Source organism: Netta rufina, assembly GCF_964035555.1.
Source record: "Netta rufina genome assembly, chromosome: Z".
NCBI lineage: Eukaryota > Metazoa > Chordata > Aves > Anseriformes > Anatidae > Netta > Netta rufina.
The window spans coordinates 32406952-32425885 of NC_140126.1; the positions used below are offsets into that span (position 1 = coordinate 32406952).

At 39.2% G+C, this 18934-nt stretch overlaps 2 protein-coding genes across 2 annotated transcripts in view; both read right to left on the reverse strand.

Moving 5' to 3' along the window:
• The window catches only part of SAXO1 (stabilizer of axonemal microtubules 1), a gene marked incomplete at its 3' end in the record, with an annotated part of 39660 nt that extends 36323 nt beyond the window's left edge, over window positions 1-3337 (reverse strand). The window contains exon 1 of the mRNA XM_084305156.1: window positions 2339-3337. Within this exon, the coding sequence (XP_084161282.1) occupies window positions 2339-2415 (77 nt within the window). The 5' untranslated portion in view covers window positions 2416-3337. The remainder of the gene's footprint in view (window positions 1-2338) is intronic.
• A 117-nt stretch (window positions 3338-3454) lies between these two features.
• HAUS6 (HAUS augmin like complex subunit 6) lies at window positions 3455-18394 on the reverse strand. Its single transcript, XM_084304718.1, has 17 exons — window positions 18125-18394; window positions 17816-17911; window positions 17104-17182; window positions 15959-16091; window positions 15218-15365; window positions 13900-13965; window positions 13727-13778; window positions 13360-13527; window positions 12684-12865; window positions 11969-12098; window positions 11270-11366; window positions 10729-10822; window positions 9242-9305; window positions 8437-8607; window positions 6729-6864; window positions 5362-6351; window positions 3455-3851 (listed from the first exon to the last, which is right to left on the reverse strand). The coding sequence occupies exons 2-17, from the start codon at window positions 17905-17907 to the stop codon at window positions 3805-3807; spliced, it is 2649 nt and encodes an 882-aa protein (XP_084160844.1). The 5' UTR covers window positions 17908-17911; window positions 18125-18394; the 3' UTR covers window positions 3455-3804.
• Window positions 18395-18934: the final 540 nt, after the last annotated feature.

Sequence of the window (18934 nt, forward strand, 5' to 3'; positions counted from 1 at the left end):
GTCATCTGCAAACTTACTGAGGGTGCACTCGATGCCCTCGTCCAGATCATCGATGAAGATATTAAAGAGGACCGGCCCCAGCACCGAGCCCTGGGGGACGCCACTAGTGACTGGCCTCCAACTGGACTTGGCTCCATTCACCACGACTCTTTGGGCCCGGCTATCCAGCCAGTTTCTAACCCAACGAAGCGTGCGCCAGTCCAAGCCTAGGGCAGCCAGTTTCTTGAGGAGAACGCTGTGGGAGACGGTGTCAAAAGCCTCGCTGAAGTCAAGGTAGACCACATCCACAGCCTTTCCCTCATCCACCCAGCGCGTCACTTTGTCATAGAAGGAGATCAGGTTCGTCAAGCAGGATCTGCCTTTCATAAACCCATGCTGACTGGGCCTGATCGCCTGCTTGCCCTGCAAGTGCTGCGTGAAACACAGGCCAGTCAGCCTCAACATCAACCAGTGTAGATGGCAGAGCAAACAATGCTGGAAAACCAATGCCAGGCATGAGAAGGACAAGAAGGTAATTTGGAGAGGACAGCATGGATAATGAAGGAATGTCAGGATTAAATCAATCTGATAGCTTTCTGTAATGAGAAGACTGGCTTGGTGCATGAGAGGAAAGCAGTGGATGTTGCTTACCTCAACCTCAGGGAGGCTTTTGACATTGTCTCCCTTAATGTTCTCACAAACAAACTGGTGAAGCATGGACTAGGTAAGCGGACAGGACGATGGACTGAATAATGGCTGAGCTACCTGAGATGATCTACACTGCAAAATTCACAATCAAGCACTTTGATAGAAGTTACTACCAGGAATTTTGATGTAGTCCTTCCATTACCACGAACTGAGATCTAAACATTATTTCCATCTCATAAGAGCATGTAATGCAATATGGAACCAGGACAGCTATAAGCAAACCTGTTTCAAGGAGAAGGGAAACAGATATTTTTCACAGTTTACCTAATGATCTTTGATTATCTGTACAGCACTGTTCCTGCATAAGTGTACAGCTTTCTAGGTTATTCTGAATCACATTAGTAACACACAGCCCACCACTTCCTTTTTTTTCCTCACAGGCTACTTTAGCTACCATCTACCTGATTTGCAACAGCTACCAGTTGTGTCCTGTCATTTCTTTTCATTTAAGTATTGTCTGCAGGAGCTAAAGCATAGACATCACCAGTCCTATTTGGATTTAAAACATCTATCTTCCACACTTCGACACCTTTAATTAGTTTTATTTATTTATTAAGGATACTATGTAAATAAGCTCTTTAACCAATTAAAGATGTCCACACACAAACTCCAATGATATAATTGTGTCCCTGGCTCCTGTGTTGCTTTCCATTAAATATGAAACAGCTTCTTGCAGCTTTGCCTGCCTAGTTTTCAGAATTGCTTACTACTAAAATGCTTGCAGCTGGAAGAGACAGTAAAGCAGCCAGAACAAACATATATGATATGGATTAGATCCACTTCATGGGGATGTCTCTGCCTACACGTAAATGTATCAGAAACCACTGTTTGTGACAAAGAAAAGCACCACCAGATATGGTACATGACCTATAACTATTATTATACCCAGAACAGGAACAGAAATACATGTATACCATAACCCTCTGCATTTCTGCTTTATGCCAACTCAACAGAGTTCCCCAGCTGTACTCATAATGAACAATAATGCATACCAGGCTGATGTGAACTCTGTGTGGGCATCTTTCGTTTTTTTGTGTCTTCATAATTTAACAATTTTAAAGCAAACTAAGGCAACAGTCAAAGATATTTTTTTCTACCTAATCATAATTTTACTTTTAACCTGCAAGTATGGGAGAATAGATCATATGCCAGAAGGCGTAAAGTTCATTACTACTTTCAAGAAAAGAGCTTGTGTACACTCACAAGAATTACACTTAACAAAACTACTAATGCATCCTGCTATTTTCAGTTATCTCTTCTATTTGTAAAGCTCTCACCCTGTGTCTTTTCCAGAATTTGAATTTTTACAGAGTAAGTATCACTTTGTACCAAAGACAGTAACACCTATTCAAAAGCAGGTTTGTGGACAAAGTTTAAAGCTCTCCTAGAGAGGCAATCTGCTTACATAAGCCAAAATGGGAAGTCCCTCTGACATGTCTACTCTTATGACAAAACCAAGAACCATGCCATTCAATAGCACTATGTGGAAAAAAATCATTACTGTTTTAAAACTGCTCTAAAATACCTTTATTTCTAATTTTCCATATGCAACTTATAGCAGTCAAAAATATCTGCAGCCCTAAGGAGCAATGCAGCTTGCTAGCCAAGGAACTACTACGCCAAACTCTTTCCCCCAGCCTCTTTTACATACCCGCAGGAGCACAGCTGACAAACGCATTTCTTCAAGGATGCAACCTCATGTAAAGGCACAGGAGACACGGGAGGCATGTTTGCTAAGAAAAACGGTTACAGATCAGGTAATGCTCTATAGTGGAAAAATCTCTTTAGCAGCAGCAGTCCCTGGAGACAGTGGTATCAGAAAAGAATCTGGGAACCTCCAGAAGCATCATGAAAGCACATGACGATGGTACAAGACTGTACTGACAGAGCACATCCCAGCTCATCAGCTCCTTTCCTGGCCTGGTGGCGTCCTGACCAGAGCTCTGTGTGCCCTGCTTTCAAGGCCCTCCTGATCAGGGCACTACTCCTTGGGACAGTCACCTGGGAAGCCTTTGTGAAGTCACCAGTGCCAGGCTGTAGAGCACAGTTCTGCAAGGAACACAGCTCTGTTTATTCCAGACAGCCCACAGATCCTGTCTGAGCTTCCAGTTCTCCCTTTGTTTGACCATGACCAACATGGAAATGGAGTATTATGAAGTATTCCCGTCTTAGCTGTTCTGCTGCTAGTGCTTTGGTACAAGAACAAAGTAGCTTTAACGAGTTAGCTGTCAGCAGCCACCTTGTAACTTCCACAACTGGCCACATAAATCTCTTTTCATTAAACCTGTCAAATTCTGCTTTAAAAGGAAAATGTCACATATAGGTTGAGATTCTTCAAAATACTGTAAACTATAAGGTTAGGGGTCAGTACTCCTACAGTACGTAGTTTACCTGGCAGAATTTGAACTTTTACAATTTTTCCCCCTATTTTATGTATTGTCAGTTAACTATATCACAGTCATAAACATGCATTTATACATTATAATATACATACTTGCATAAATTTATTAAAGAGCATCTACTATTCAAAAATAAAGTAGCATTAACACTATCACAAACTATAAATTTTTCAACTTTCATGAAAAAAATTACTCAGTAAACCGTCTAAGAGAATACACACTTCAGTGTAAAGTTTTTTTGTTTGTTTGTTTGTGTTAATAAAGTGGAGTCAAGTTCCCTTTATCAACTGGGAAAACTGATGGCCATACTTGACTAGAAGTTTCAAAAGGAGAGAAGAATCATATGAAGAGAGAGCAAATAATACATATTTTGGAAAATAAAGCAGATTTTAATAAGTGAAAATTTCATTACTTCTCACTTCAGTTTTTGTTTTACGATTTTCTACAATTATGTCATGTCCATGCCATCTGCTGTTTTTAAAACTGTGTTTACAAAATATATCATTTTGTACATAGCTGAATACAGACTACAGAAGTGGATTACATGGAATTGGAAGAAGGCAACTGATGCCTGAACAAGTGGTCTGGAATATAGGCTTAGCAAGAAATAAAAGGACCACAACTTCTCATCTGGGTAGTGTTTGGAGAAGATACTACAATCGCAAGCGCAACATAATTATAATACTATGGTTATGCTTATCCTCTACAAATTCTGTCCTTAAGATGGTTCCTTTGTGTGCAGCTTCTCATTCAACTGCTCTTCACCTGGAATAAAAAACATTAGTTAACATCATGTAATATTCAATTAACTGACAGAAATACTGTTGCAGAAATATCTGGCATATATTAAAAGGAAACATATAAAATGTTAATTCTAATTTTGTTATTTGTTTCTGGTCTGATAAAATTATCTGCTACCAGTATAGCCACAAATTTAAGCAAAAGCTAAGTTACTTCATTGCACCTGTACAGCACAATTAAGAGGAAAATAGATAGCACAAGTGTTCATGTTCCATTTCAAGAGAATGCTTGGAAGCCTTGCTCAAGTTGCCTCCTATACTGGCAGTAGCTTAGTCCAAAATATCTTCTATTCTACCCTTCGATAAAGAAAATTAAAAAAAAGGCACAGTCATTCTCACAATCAACTTCCGTCACAGCCTCACCTGCTCTTTTCACAAAATAATACACTAAAACAACACTAATTAAGTGTTAAGTTCTGTACTACAGCACTGGGGGAAAAGACTATGCACCTTAGAAAGTCAAAGTTATTTTTCAGAGCTGTAACCAGCAGACTCACAGCAGCAGAATTTTATTTCTCTTACTCCAGGTGAGGTTACTGTAAAGCAGAACTAAGCAATCTAACCTTACAAATAACCTTACAAGAAAATTTACAAATGAGTCATGCATACAGTAAGCTTTCCTTCTCAAGCACTACTTGAAAAAGCATCACAAACTTTGTTTGATAATTTAAACTGGCAATCCATAGAAAACCACAAATCTCACTCATCCTTGAGATTAACCTGTTCTGCTGAACTCCTAGCATGCCACTAAAAACACAGGTTTTGCTGAAACAACCTTCTGAATAGCTATTACTGGCTCATCTTCATTTATGTATATGAAAGTTAACCTTGGATTTAGTAAAGCACTGCAGCAATGGTCAACCAAAGAGGACACTACACTGGAAGCATAGGGGACAGGCTGGAATTCAGTAGAGAATCACAGAATGGTTTGAGTTGGAAGAGACCTTAAAGATCACCTGATTCCACCCCCCCTCTGCCATAAACAGGGACACCACCCACTAGACCAGATTGCTCAAAGCCCCATCCAGCCTAGCCTTGAACACTTCCAGGGATGGGGTTATTTCCTAATAAAAAGTATACCAGTAAGTATTATAGACTGTGAACCAAAAAAGTTCCATTTACCTACAGTGCATTTCTAGATAGCCACATTTGCTCAGAGTAAACATTATTTCATATCAACTTCATGAATTCTCTAAATTTAACTTCAGATTCAGGTGTAGATTTCCTTAGAAAGTCAAACAGTAACTTCTCTCCTACTTGCAAGATAAGATGCTGGTAAAACTAGAGAAAGGAAGTCTGTTTGCTTTGTTATTGTCTCATCTTCCATAGGGAATACATGTAAGCATGCAAATAATCTTTCATCCCACACTTCCCTATCAAGGTTCAGCTGTTCAGAGTAGGACACCTATGGCAGTATATCTGGAGTCCAAATGGACAACACCTTGTTACTTTAGCACAAATACATGGACACTTACCCTTCAGTTTACGTACTAAGTCTAATGAAATTTTGCGTATCTTTGATGCCATTTCCTCCAGATCTTCAGTGAACATCAGCAAACGTGACAGAGAATTATTTCCTTTGGGAAAAGATAATGGTGATAGTGCCTTGGTAAACTCTTCATCCAACCTGAATAGATCCCAAGTGCTGCATAAGTCATCTCTTTCTTTTTCTGGTCTAAGATTTAGGTCTGATATGTAACTTACAGATTCATCTCCAGCATCTGTCTGATGCAGTTTCTCTCTATTTCTAGATGCATTCTCTTTCAGCATTTTGTATCTGCTGACCAGAGACTGTAGATCTAGATTTGATTCTTGAACACAGCCTTTAATTTTTGTACTACCTGGTACATCCTTGCTGTTCAATACATCAAAATCAGACTCCGAGCTTGTGGATTTATTAGGATCTATGCTATCAAATTCTTTTGGAAGAGTCTCATGAAGTATTCCTGCCTCAGCTACTTCACGGCTGTCAGACCTTAACACTGAAGGTGCATCCCACTGCAGAATTCTATCCACTAGGGAATCCCAAAGTTGGTTTGAGGGTACAGTATTTATTCTACTATTGCTTTCTGAAAAAGTATCTGGAGTATTTATGCTGTTTTCTACATCTAGAGAAGCAGGTTCTTCTGTCTTGTCTACAGAAATTCTGCTCAAAACGGTGTGCTCTAATTCCTGTTCTTTATCGCCTTCATTCTCTTGCACTCCAGATGTTTCCCCAACTAGACATCCACTGATATTACTTATCCTCATCTGGTTCTGAGCTTTAAATTCTGTCAAAGTAGAATCAAAGTCAAATACAGGAGATGCAGAGGTAGACCCGACTAAAGTAGGATCCGTTTTATTCAGCACAGTAGTACTAGCATCCATTGGAGATTCTTCTGTCATGACTTCAGCTGGGGCCAGCTCTACGTGTGGTGAATCATCAGTCTGAATAGCTTTTCTCCATGAGCTTCTGATTTCAGTAACTAAATAAAACAAACTCAGGTAAAATTTAAGTTCTTTCATACTCCCCATCAGTATATTTCTCTTCTGTCACTTTAGTAATATAAGCAATCCAGAAAAGAGGATGTAATAACTGCTTTATACTGCTTAATGCTAGTTTTCCCAGCCATTTGCCCCCCAACAGAAAGGGGACTCCACACACAGGGAACATGCACGTTAAAGCAAATTGAGTGTGTTCATTAGTCATAGTACACTGTTACACAAAGAGGAGCCAGTTAGGATAACATGCAGCTTCACTAAGTGAATTATTCTTTTCTTCTTGTGTGGTATCTACAATTCAATGAATTAATCACATTTCCAATCAGTGACAGAGTATTATAAAAGCAGGGTTTAGACTTACGCAGATTTTCAGGAGTTCGGGGAATTTGTTGCCTTGTCAAAAATGGGTTAAAAGCCTGTGAGCTAATGAGATCTTCTAATGTTATTCCTTTTCCTCCAACACTCTGAGGTGACTCAGATGTCACAGTTTTTGCAACCTGTAGGATGTTAGAAAAGAGCAAAATCTGAGAAAATAAAATTGTAACTTCTTTGTTTCTGCCAGCCTATGGACCAAAGCAAATACCATTCTCCAAATATTCTGAAGAATCTGGAACCTCTTGACTTGTCTGCAATGTACTGTTTGGGTTTAAAAATGAGCACAGCGACCTACAAACATAAAATTAAGATGCAGGAGTGAAATTAGAACTTGATCTGAAGCTCCCTGGTCATCTATGAATCCATCTTAAAAATAAGAAAGTGTGCTCAGCAGATATTTGAGACACTGGTCAAGAATAGTACAAGAATGAAGATGAGAGCTACATTTCCAACAACACAACACTTTAGCAGATGACAGCAAACTGTGCCCTTTCACTGAAAGATGCAATTTACTTTCCAAATCAAGCTATGGTAAACGTAATAAGTTTTCTAAAGGAATGCCTTATTTAAATAAGGAATAATATTTAAATCTTAACTAAAATACCAAAAACAAAAAGGTTAAACCCTTGCCTAGAAACCCCAAGCTTGTTAAATATTTAGCTCATAGAATTTCATAAACTAAAAGGACTGCTAAATTCTAAATATATGCAGTCATTTGTAGATTTAAAATATGAAAGGTGGTAAAAATCATGCCATGATTCTACTGAAAGCATTATTCACTTCACGATAGCTGTACTGGGTCCGGCTGGGATGGAGTTAACTTTCCCTGCAGCAGTCCACACAATACTGTGCTCTGCAACTGTAGCTAGAACAGCAGTGGTATCACACCAGTGCTGTGTCTGCTGCTGAGTAGTGCTGGCACAGCATCAGGACTGCCTCTAACCCCACCAAGAACCAGCAGGATGGGGTTCAGCAAAAGGTGAGGAAGGAACATCACCAGGGCAACTGACCTAAACCAACCAAAGTGATATGATACCATAGGATGACACCATACCATATGATGACACACTCAGCAATAAAAGGTGGAAAAAGGAAGAAGAGGGGACAGGTGGGCTCTCGTAAAAACATCTGTTTTTACACGTGTGCTACACACGTTAAGGCCCTGCTTCAAGGACATGGTCAAGCACTGCTTGTTGGTGGGAAGGAGAGAGCAATTTATTTCCTCCGCACTTCCACACAGCCTTTGCCTGTAGTTTTTTTTTTTCTCCCTTTTGCCCTTTCCCTTTTTTCCTTTTAGTTATATTATTTAATTAATAATATTTTTCCTTAATAATTATTTTTTAATTAAATTATCCTTATCTCAACCCTTGAGTTGTTTCTTCCCTTTTCTCCTTCCCCTCCTGTTTTGAGGAGGGGGAGTGAGAGAGCGCTTGTGGTGGAGTTCAGCTGCCTAGGAAGGTAAAACCACCACAATGGCTTAAAAGTATAACTGCTGAAGTGCTATGCTTTCAGGTTTAGTTAACTGGGTGGTCACTCCTAAAATTTGGTGGTTACTACTTAACAGAAAAAAATCTGTTTATATAAACAGATTAGAAGATATATTTACGATAACATTGGTGATTTGTTCTCTGAACTTAACGGCCATTTATGTAAAAAAAAAAAATTTTTTTAATTAAATCACAGCTTTTCCTAACCTCTTCTGCCAGTTCCTCTGTGGCTTTCTTAAGAAGGTCTTCCTTTCGGACAGCAGATGTTGTGTAGATAACTGTATTCTCCTCATCTGAAATGATAAGGTCCTCTATCTCCTCTGAGATCTTCGGAGTGACGGGTTTTTCTTTCCCATTGTAAGTTTCAGTATGGAAGTCCTAGAGGAATACACAGGAATTATTAGAAGTTTTGAATTCAAGTGTCAGAAAACTAGCATGAAGGAGCTGCTGCGCAAATTCTGAGAGCAGTAGCTTCTCAACAAAAATATCTCAAAGTCTAAAATTCTAATTACAAGCCATTTTGACACCCACTGTATTTTTAAAGAAGCAGGACAAAAATAGCGGCTACAATAAGCTATTGTACAGAACACAACTCATCACCTGCAACTACCTTTAACACACTGCAGTGAACAATTGTACAATGGTCAATTGCACATCCAAGTTGCCTGTAGGCCTTATTATACCCCTTAATTTCACACACAGCTTAAAGGAACCAGTCTGACCACTGTTCATATCAAAAAAACTGTTTCAGCTGGCAGGGAATCTTTGACAAATGGTACGTTGTGCTAGAAGTCAGCAGCAAGTGCCCATATTTCTTATTCTCCTTTCCTAGTGCTTACAGAAGTTTGTGGGAGTTACCTTCCACTGTCTATGATTCATTCAGAAATGTAGTTACATGATTTAAAAAAAAAAAAAAAAAAAGCATGCTAAGTCTAGGCTTCAATCAATGCAAAACAGCAAATATTATAGAAGTTTAACTTCTTTGACATTTAGGACAATACTGAAGAATAACCTTTTCAATTAACATGTCTCTGCTTTCAGATGCTTCTGACAAGTCCAAAGATACTGAAGAGATCCTAAAAAGAAAAAAGCTATTTTAGAAAAATAAATAAGTGGCATGGAAGTCTTAGTAAAATGTCATCATATACTTGTGCACCCCGTATCTGTCCGTTACGATTTCTCTCAATTCGTCCCGGTCATCAGAAGGCAACTTTACTATAGGGAGAACATGTGACAATTAGAGCAGATTCAGCCCTACTTGTGTATCAGCCTCCCAAACTTTATAATTATCAAATTCTTTTACTTGATTACCACATAGAAAAAGAAGGGTTTTTGCAATATGTTTCGCAAACAAGTCTTCTACATTCTGCTATCAAAGATAACTGGAAAGTCTTCTGCAGACTTGATAACGTATTTTTCCCTAGATATTCTTCCTCCAAATCCCTCTGATATCCACAGATCTGTTTGAAAGCAAACTCATAAATATTTAAATACACATCATCTGGCTACAAATACTCAAGTCTTACCAGTTCAAATGACTGTAGTGTTAATGGCAACACTCCACAAACTGATGTACAGCCATCATTAGTTAAGAATGATAGCAAAATTAGTTAAGAAATGGCAACTTTAACTCACTGGTGGCTATCTTTACAATCACAAATAGACAAAAAAAACATGTTGTATCAAGTCAGTGAGAGAAATACAGGATTTAACTGTCAGCTACTTGGACAACTTTTGAGATTTATATGCAAACACAGCTACTGATGACTAAGTATAGGACAGCTCATTTTGCTAACTCCCTCTCTCTTCTATTAGGCAACTTGCAACTATCTGTAGGATTTTTATCCTGAAACATCATTATTCAAAAGGGCATTAAACTTTCCTGCACTTAAATGGCAGGTCAAAACCTTTCATAATGCTGTATATAGTACTATAGTCTTGTGTTTTAATCTTTTGTTGGAACTGTAATAACAGAAGTGACAATGTGATTTTAGAAGACTTGTGAGAAAAGCCCCATTCATAAAGAATTAGCACAATAGTTTTGCTCAAGTCTGGTGTTTCTGTTTGGTTTTCTTTGGAGTTTTCTTTTGTTGTCGTTTTGTTTTTTTCTTTACACACAAAACCAGGGATGTGTGAATGTCTGTGCTCTTGGTCTCAGACAATAACAACTATGCATTGGCTATCTTATCCCAGCCTTAGAAAGAGAGTTTTCCATTTTTCCCCTCTGTCTCTTGAAACTTGAATAAATGTTAAAAAATTGAAGCTAAAAACTTGCAACTCCACTGCCGCACATTGTATCTGGCAGTAGCCAGTTGGTCCCTCTGTCTCCAGATGGAGAAAGCCACAGTTACTCTAGGACCATCTTGCCCAATTAGGTAGTTCTGACATGGAAGGAGTGGGCTAATGAAATATATTCCTCTGATGCCTACAAATAAGTTTCTCTGATTTCCACTGCCTTTCCCCCCCCCCCCCCAATCAATTTCTCATTGAAGTCATTACCATCTTGTTGGTTGTAGCGTTGAATTATCCATCATACTTCCCGAGGTCTCTTCATCCTTCTTGTAATTTTTCTCACAAATGGAGTCATAAATACCTATAAAGTAAGTCGAAGTTTTAGTATTGCTTCTTTTGTTTTGCTACCATTCAGGCTTCCCAGGCAGTAAAAGTGACTCAGATCACCTCTGTACAATATTCACTGGATGGAATTCATTAACACTTCAAGCAAATTCATAACCAGTGCAGGCAAATCTTAAATCTTTTTGCATGGGAACCACCTGCAGCCACAAATGCCACTAACAGCCCATGCCTATTTGTGTTGTTCCTGAATGCATGTTCCAGAGACAGGATTCTATCTGCTCCCCTGCACATGTTAATGAAGACGAAAAAAGGTTAGGCAATTGTGACGAGCGTTCATTCAGGACCAGGTTATCAAAGACTCTCAAAGAGACTTGCAAACAAAAGTAGGAAGTCTTCCAGACTCAAAGGAACTTCTAACAATTGTGGTGGGAAGAGCGAAAAGAAGCTCCTCTAGTCCACATACCTAAAAGTGGTATTTCAAGTCGATATGAGACTGTATCCTTATAAGCTTCTTCTGCAGGATGAAAAAAGAATGACATAGCTTGTAATAAATCAAGACCCTATCAAAAGAAAAAAAAATACAAGCAAGCTGAGTAAAAGTGTGTAACATCAGCAATTAATACATAGTTATTTACAATAGCTTTTCTTCAAAGCAGCACCCAGACTCAACACGAAACTTTTGCTGTCTCGGCTGTGTGCCTAGGCAAGGGTATAATCTTGAATCTCTGTAGAAATAGGAGTGTCTGAATGAAATTGTTGGTCATAGAGAACCTTAAAGGGGAAAATCATAACTGCAGATGTTCAGTGACAGCACATGAAAGCTCTATTTTCAAAGAGGGAAAAAAACAAACAAACAAACAAACAAACAAACAAAACAGTATTAACCCTTATTTATGCTTTGTCCCGACAAAGTAGTTCCACTCCCCATCTCAAATGAAGACACCAGCTGTCTTTAAGTTAAGTGCATCTTCTTTGCAAAGAAGAAAAACTAATTCATAAAGCAGTTTCTGCTACTCTGTACTATCTAATCCACTAACCTTATATACAAAGCTTAACAGAGCTATACATCATTCTATTGCAATAAAACACACCAACTTGGATGTATATCCCTTCCCATCTTCACTCTTTTTCTTTCCCAGAATCAGATGAACTGAACACTTACTGGATCCTGACCTCTCTTTAAAGAAGAAGGACACTGGTCAAGATGGCTTTTCCACTTCATTTCCAGCTCCTTCTGTTTTCCAGAAATCAATTCTCTCAATGACTTACAATGCTGCTCTTCTATTTTTTGCCTACAACATGAGCATGTAAAATGAGCATTTGTTGTTGGAGATGAAAATTCTGCTTAAGAAATGGAGCATATCACATGTTCCCCTCATGCTGCAAAACCTTTGATATGCAGGAACTTATTCATGCATTTGCTCTTGCACAAAAAATAAATAAAATTCACAATCTAAAAATCAGCTGCTAGCTTGTCCTTGTGCTTCTTTACAGTAGAAATAGAAAAACCATGCAAAATACATACAAACCCTAAAATACAAGCTTAAGCTTCCCCTAAGCCAGTTTCAGATCAAGTTTTAAAATATCAGAACTAATTATGTAATAGGAAAAAGCAGATCATCTAACAAACCAGGTCTCCAAGAACAAACCCTAAAATATCCATGAAGTAAGGGCAAGAGAATGAAGTTACCTAGTGAAGAATTACAGAAAGATTACTTGAATGGACAATCAAGACAAAGGTGAACTTGTCATAGGCAGAGGGGGGAAAAAAAATAGAACTAACATTCTCACTATAAACAATAGTTTTAGAAAAGGTTCTAAGATAGGAAGACGTAATCTTCAAACTAAAGATCAAGACAAAAATTCCAGACAGTTACCTCACTGCTTTCAAGTTCAATAGTATTTTATTTTGGAATTCACTCGTATTCTTGATGTCCGGGAAATGTTTTGATTCAAATTGACAACATTCATCTCTTAAGATCCTCAGGGCTCCATTTAATAACTGAATGACTGTTAAAAAATTCAGTTTTTCACCTTCATATAAATTTCCTGTACACACCTTGAAATATTCCAAAAGAGAAAATGTATACGTGAACAATCACAACACATCAATATCAGAAAGTTGTCGTCTACATTCAGCGCAAACACACAATGTTCCAGTTTGCAGTTTGAATCCATTCCTGTTTGCTAGATTTAAGCTTCAGAGTGGTTTTCCTGATTAGCATCATCTGCTTGAAGACAAGCTAAAAAGCATTACAAACTAAGAATGCTTCAACTAATGGGGTATTCTTTTTAAACACTACCTCAAAAGATGGTGCAGGCCTAAACAGCACATATACTGCACATTAGAAATGAAATCCATTAGGAATGATAGTTCAAATGGTCAAGTTTTATAATGTCTGACCAATTTTAATGCAAGTGGTCATCAGGCAGATTTAACAAGGCAGTTACTTAAAGGTTCATAATTTAAGCACCACCAATACAGAACAGCAGCATAATCACAACAAACTTTTACATACTTTTTTTTAGGACAAAAGGACAAAAATTACTTACTTCATGGATTTCACTTTCAACTCTGTCAGCCAACAGCTGTGGAACATTGACATTCGTTCCAGTTAAAGTGTACAGATCTACACGCCCTTCAATTACAGAGTCTACGATTTCAATTTCCTTTTTCAGAGATGTAAAAGTGTCCATTACAAATGTCCACATACTGCGGACCTTAATAGGCAAGAAGGACAAAAATACTACATTAAATTTTTTGCTGAAATACTATAATAACACAATATCAAAACAGTGTAGGAGCAGATGAAAGGGCTAGCATAATCACAGGCAGACAATCAGCAATATCAGTATCTGAGAGCAAGTGTTGTAAAAATGTTAGAAATACAGTAAACTGCCACAGATTAAGAATACTCACCTTTTGAATTCTCTCTGTTTTGTCAGTTTTGTTTTTGCCATTGAGCCTCATTCTACGTGCACATGCAAGACAAAAGTTAAGCGGACTACAATGAAATTATGGTTCATAACATTCCTTAGAACTAAGAAATTCATTTTATATATGCTAGCTTAGTACCAAGGAAAAGTACTTACTTCAACAACTGTTGCTGGTGGTATGCACATTCAGATTTTGTCTGTTTTATTTCTTTAATTAAAAGCCTAAGGAAAAAAATCAACAGTCATCAGATTTTTTTTAATTTAGTTTTTCTCCGCTACTCTCAGAATTTCTTACAATCATTATGTGATTACACGTATTCTTTCCAAACCTGCATACTGGAGCAGTTTTAGAACAACACAAACACGGATACACAAGTTCCTTACCATGACACTGTAGAGAAAATAACACTGTACAGCCTGAAAAGCCACTAAGGTATTTGTAAATTTAGCTGTAACATATTCTATTGCAATGGCATGGCTTTTATTAGACGCAACTACATTAATGAAGTTACTACTTACTACGATACTCAGCATCATTCCTATTCAGCACACCCACTAACTGCATTACCAAGTAATCTTCAGTGCAGTCAAAACGTTGCCGAGATTGCTCACACATCACTGCATTGCTTTTCCAGCAAATATCAGGGTATGTTGAAGTCATCAGTAAGAATTAGGACCTGAAAGCCTGAAATGTGTTTGATTTGCTTAAAGAAGCAAACTTTCCCTGATCAACTTTTCATCAGCTTTCCCTGATTGAGGGGTGTGTAGCAGATACACATCACATGCCTTAGTGGCAATGCCTCTGATTTTTGATCCAAAGTCATGAAACAGACTGATCCCATTTTACACAGCTAAGTTCCATGCAGTGAAACTGCTCTTTTACCTACACTGCATCCCCTCCTCCTTTTCTGCTCTTTTCTAAATAGGTTGCAACTGCCCGCTACAGTACCCCGTCATGTGAAGTATCCTACCCAAATTCTGTAAATTCCAATGATATAACTATGTAACTGCACAGAGTTCCAGTTATTCTAGTTTCCCAAACTGCAAGTGATTTTAATAAACAAGAATAATAAAGAAAAAGCATAAATTAGGTGAAATAATTAAGGGCTATGCAAATAAAACGTGTCCCACACTGATAAAGCAAAGACCAAATATTTCATACTGAGACAGTTTTATTCTACAATATGATCCTTAAAACATTAAGAAATCATAGTGCCATATATGCAGAATTCCTGGATCATTTTTAGTGCCCAGGTAATCCTATCTTCCAGTATATAGCACCTCCTAACTAAAAAACTGATTTATTCCAAACTGTAGAACAGTTAATTAAAGGAGGCAAAGGGGGAGAAAAATACAACATTCAGCAAAACTCACAAAGAAAATCAGATGCATTCTGCTCAAATCCTTTTAAAAACACATGCAAAAAAAGTAAAGTTTTAAGAAAATACTCGATTTCTTTAAATATATTACTTACTGTGATTTTTTGTTATATTCTCGAATAATAATATCCTTCTTTTGCAAAATTTGCAGGAGCTTATTACGTGCCACATTCCATCTTGCTTTTGCCTTGCACATATCCTCAGGAATTAAGTTTACAGCTTCAGTAGAAGATGTATCGCTGCCTAAATGAAAGTTAGTAATTGAGCTATATCATTCACTTTTAGCAAATAGACAACTTCCTGTTCTACCTAGTTTTAATTAAGAGAATCACAAACAAGGTTGCCCATTTTACCTGGACTAAAGTATTCAGTATACTATCTTTTTTTTTTTTTTTTTTTTTTGCCAGTTCTTTCTATTGCATACATTCTCCCTCCTTCACTCTCACCCACTTACCCCATTCTTTATGTCACCAAAACAGCATTAAAAGCCTAGAACAGACAGTCCTGATCTTTCAGAATTCCTCATGTTGTGAAAAAGAGCATAGGCTGAAAAGAGTACTTTTCAACTGAACCACTGTGTGCCTGCACAGAAAACCCACCTCCACATTACATAGACACACTTAGGAACAAGATCTGTAAAACAACAGCAAGCAAAACAATCTGCATTGTTCTACCAGCAATAGCTTTATGCTAGTGCACAGCAACCCTGTTAAAAACTTTGAACTGAGCAACCAACACTGACATAACTTAAAGCTCTTGACATATGTTAGAGCACTTCACAGATTCACCATCAAACCAGACAAGTGAAATAATGTTATTATTCTGTTATAGCTTACCTACAGAGTTCTTTTTCAGGTTCTTAATCATTACATATCTTGCAAACCGATACATTAGGTGAATAAATTTAGAACCAGCAGGAGAAAGAAATGAAGAAGTCGCAATTGGAGGAAGATAGTTTTTGCTTTCATTCTTGAACAAGTGAAACAGATTTAAACACAAAATTAGACTAAGGAATAAAACCTAAACAACAGCCATTAAATGTTTTGCTGAGTGTTTCATGCAGCCTACTTGTTAGAAAGTCCAGTGCAAAGCTAATTTACCTTGCCACCATCGTTGACACTCTTTCTAGCCCAAGAAAGAGACTGACACTTTTTGAACATTCTACCACCACCCCTAGTTCCGTACATAAAAAACAGTTCCGAGGCAATGACTGAAATCAGTAGTGTTAGGTAAATATTAAAAACTTCTGCTCTCCTCACTCCTAAACGTAATCCTTTACCTTTCATATTTTCTACTGAGGTCATTAATCAGTGTATGTTGTCACACTTTTATCTTGCTCAAAGATTTTGTATGGTTGGCTTTCACCTGGTCAAAAATAAAAGTGTTCCGGTAGCTTAGAGATCTAGAAATCAGATCTTTATTAAAACAAATGCAGCATGAGAAGGCATAGTAATCAACGATACCTGAAGCAAGCCGTTTTGTCTTTTTTCATTTAGAAAGCCTGCCCTAAACTTTATTCTCTTTTCCCCGGAAAGAAAGATTAACATTAAAAGTTTTGCATGTATCTGAAACTACTTTCACAATAATAAATACTCTCTCATTTAATTTAAGCAATTATCTCCCACATTGAAGCAATTATTCTCAATGACGGAAGGAATCTCACACTGACTTTAGATGACACTGGTGGGTCCCTTCCAGATCAGGATACTCTACAACTCTGTGACTTCTGTGTAACAAAATATCATAATCCAAAAGCAATACACAACGGTTTTCTGATCCAAGATTAAGACTTTGTTACCTTTGCTCCGCCAATTTTTTTTTTTTAAGAAGTCTATCATCAGCTCTGTAAAATAGGGCATGAGATAAAACCTGTTTGTCTAGTAAAGCAACTTTATTTAAAACTCAAATATGTTCTCTCAAAACAAAAGAATGAGGTCACAGAAACCAGCAACATATCAATTCCCGCTCTTGTAATACTTACTGTGATATCTTTTAGCCATGAACAACATTGCTTCCTAAATTCAGTATTTCTGGTTATTTGTTCTGGTAACAAACAATCCCTTTTCCATGCAAAAAGTGCAGAGGAGAGAAGAGACGAAAAAAAAAAAAAAAAAAAAAGCAACTTCAAAACATATCCGAATACTCAGTTACATAATTAACCACTACAACATCTAAACTAAGAGAAAGTTTTCTTAGTGATGTCTCCTGAAGAACTCAGAGAATATGGTAATACTGCCTATGAGAAGCATAGCTACGAGTCTGTTAAATAGCTAGAAGGTCTTCTTGCTTAAAAAGTTAACTTAAAAGTTAATTACAGACTACTTCAGAGACAAATTTTTCTGCATTTCTTTTTAACTCAGAAAGTGGAAAAGCAGCCTCAGAACTTAAAATTTTCTTAACAATGGTTCTCCTCCAGCCATTTCTTTAAAACGTACGATAAGATAGTTCAGCTGTTGTGAGAATGCATTAAGATAGGGTTCTCACAACATCGAAGATTTAGGCAGGTATTCAAAAAAGGGAGAAGTCACACGACGTTTGGTCAGGGAAATGAACAGAAGAGATAGATTATTTCACAGCTAGGAAAAAAAATATATAAAAAACAAACAAACTTGTCAAGTTACAGCTACTTTGCCTACAGCACTCCTCGGGAGCCCACCCTTTCGCTTCAGAGCGGAGCGAACCCGCAGGCTCACCTGAACACTCTCGCTGCGCGCGCCGGATCCAGCTTGCTGAACAAGAACTGGGCGACGACGTGGAAGGCGGTCGCGTTGGGCGCATCGAACATGGACCTGGCGAGCACACACACAGCCGCGTGGGGCACAGGCGGGCTCCGGAGCCCGGGCAGCGCTCTCACCGGCCGCTGCGGGTTGAGGCGGGCCGGACACCGTTTTACAAAGCCCTCAGGGCGCGCTGCCCGCGCCACAGAAGCCCCCTCGCCACCCCCTCCCCCCCCCCCGCCATCTTGCCCCCTCCCTGCCTCCCTCCCCGCCGCCCCCGCTCACACTCCCAGGTGGAGCTTCCTGTTGAAGCGCTTCTCCGCAGCCTTAGGGTCAAAGCCGAGCGCCAGCAGGCAGAGCCAGAGGTGCCTTCGCTTCCAGTTCGCGGCCCTGGCTGGCACACCCGACAACAACAGGCGCAGAGCGGCCGCCGCCGCCACCTTCTCCTTCTCCTCCTTCTCCTTCTCCTTCTCCTTCTCCTCCTTCCCCTTCTCCTTCTCCTCCTTCCCCTTCTCCTTCCCCTTCTCCTTCCCCTTCTCCTTCTCCTTCCCCTTCTCCTTCTCCTTCACTTTCCCCTTCTCCTTCCCCTTCTCCTTCTCCTTCACTTTCCCCTTCTCCTTCCCCTTCTCCTTCTCCTTCTCCTTCCCCTTCTCCTTCTCCTTCTCCTTCACCTTCTCCTTCTCCTTCCCCTTCTCCTTCACCTTCTCCTTCTCCTTCCCCTTCTCCTTCACCTTCTCCTTCTCCTTCACCTTCTCCTTCCCCTTCTCCTTCTCTTTCCCCTTCCCCTTCTCTCTCCCCTTCCCCTTCCCCTTCTCCTTCTCCTTCTCTCTCCCCTTCCCCTTCTCCTTCTCTCTCCCCTTCCCCGTCGCCGTCCCCAGCGGCCGCCACCGGGCCGCCATTTTCCTCCTCCCGCCAAAACCACGCTCCCGCCGCGCGCCGCGCCGCACCCCCCCCGCCGTGTTCTGATTGGCCGCGCTCGGCGCGCTGCCCGCTGGGAAGTGTAGTCCGGGAGGCAGTGCTCCCTATGCAAGGCGGCGCCGCCGCCATCTTGCGGCCGTTCCCCACGCCCCCCCCCCACCCTCCCTCACCCCTCTC

Excerpts from the sequence above, each read along its gene's own strand:
- HAUS6 (XM_084304718.1), bottom strand. The coding sequence starts at position 17,907 with ATGTTCGATGCGCCCAACGCGACCGCCTTCCACGTCGTCGCCCAGTTC. Across the intron at positions 13,966-15,217 it reads GAATATAACAAAAAATCACA|GCTTTTAATTAAAGAAATAA; the intron begins GTAAGTAATATA and ends TTTTTTCCTTAG. Across the intron at positions 10,823-11,269 it reads ACTTGAAATACCACTTTTAG|GTATTTATGACTCCATTTGT; the intron begins GTATGTGGACTA and ends CTTACTTTATAG.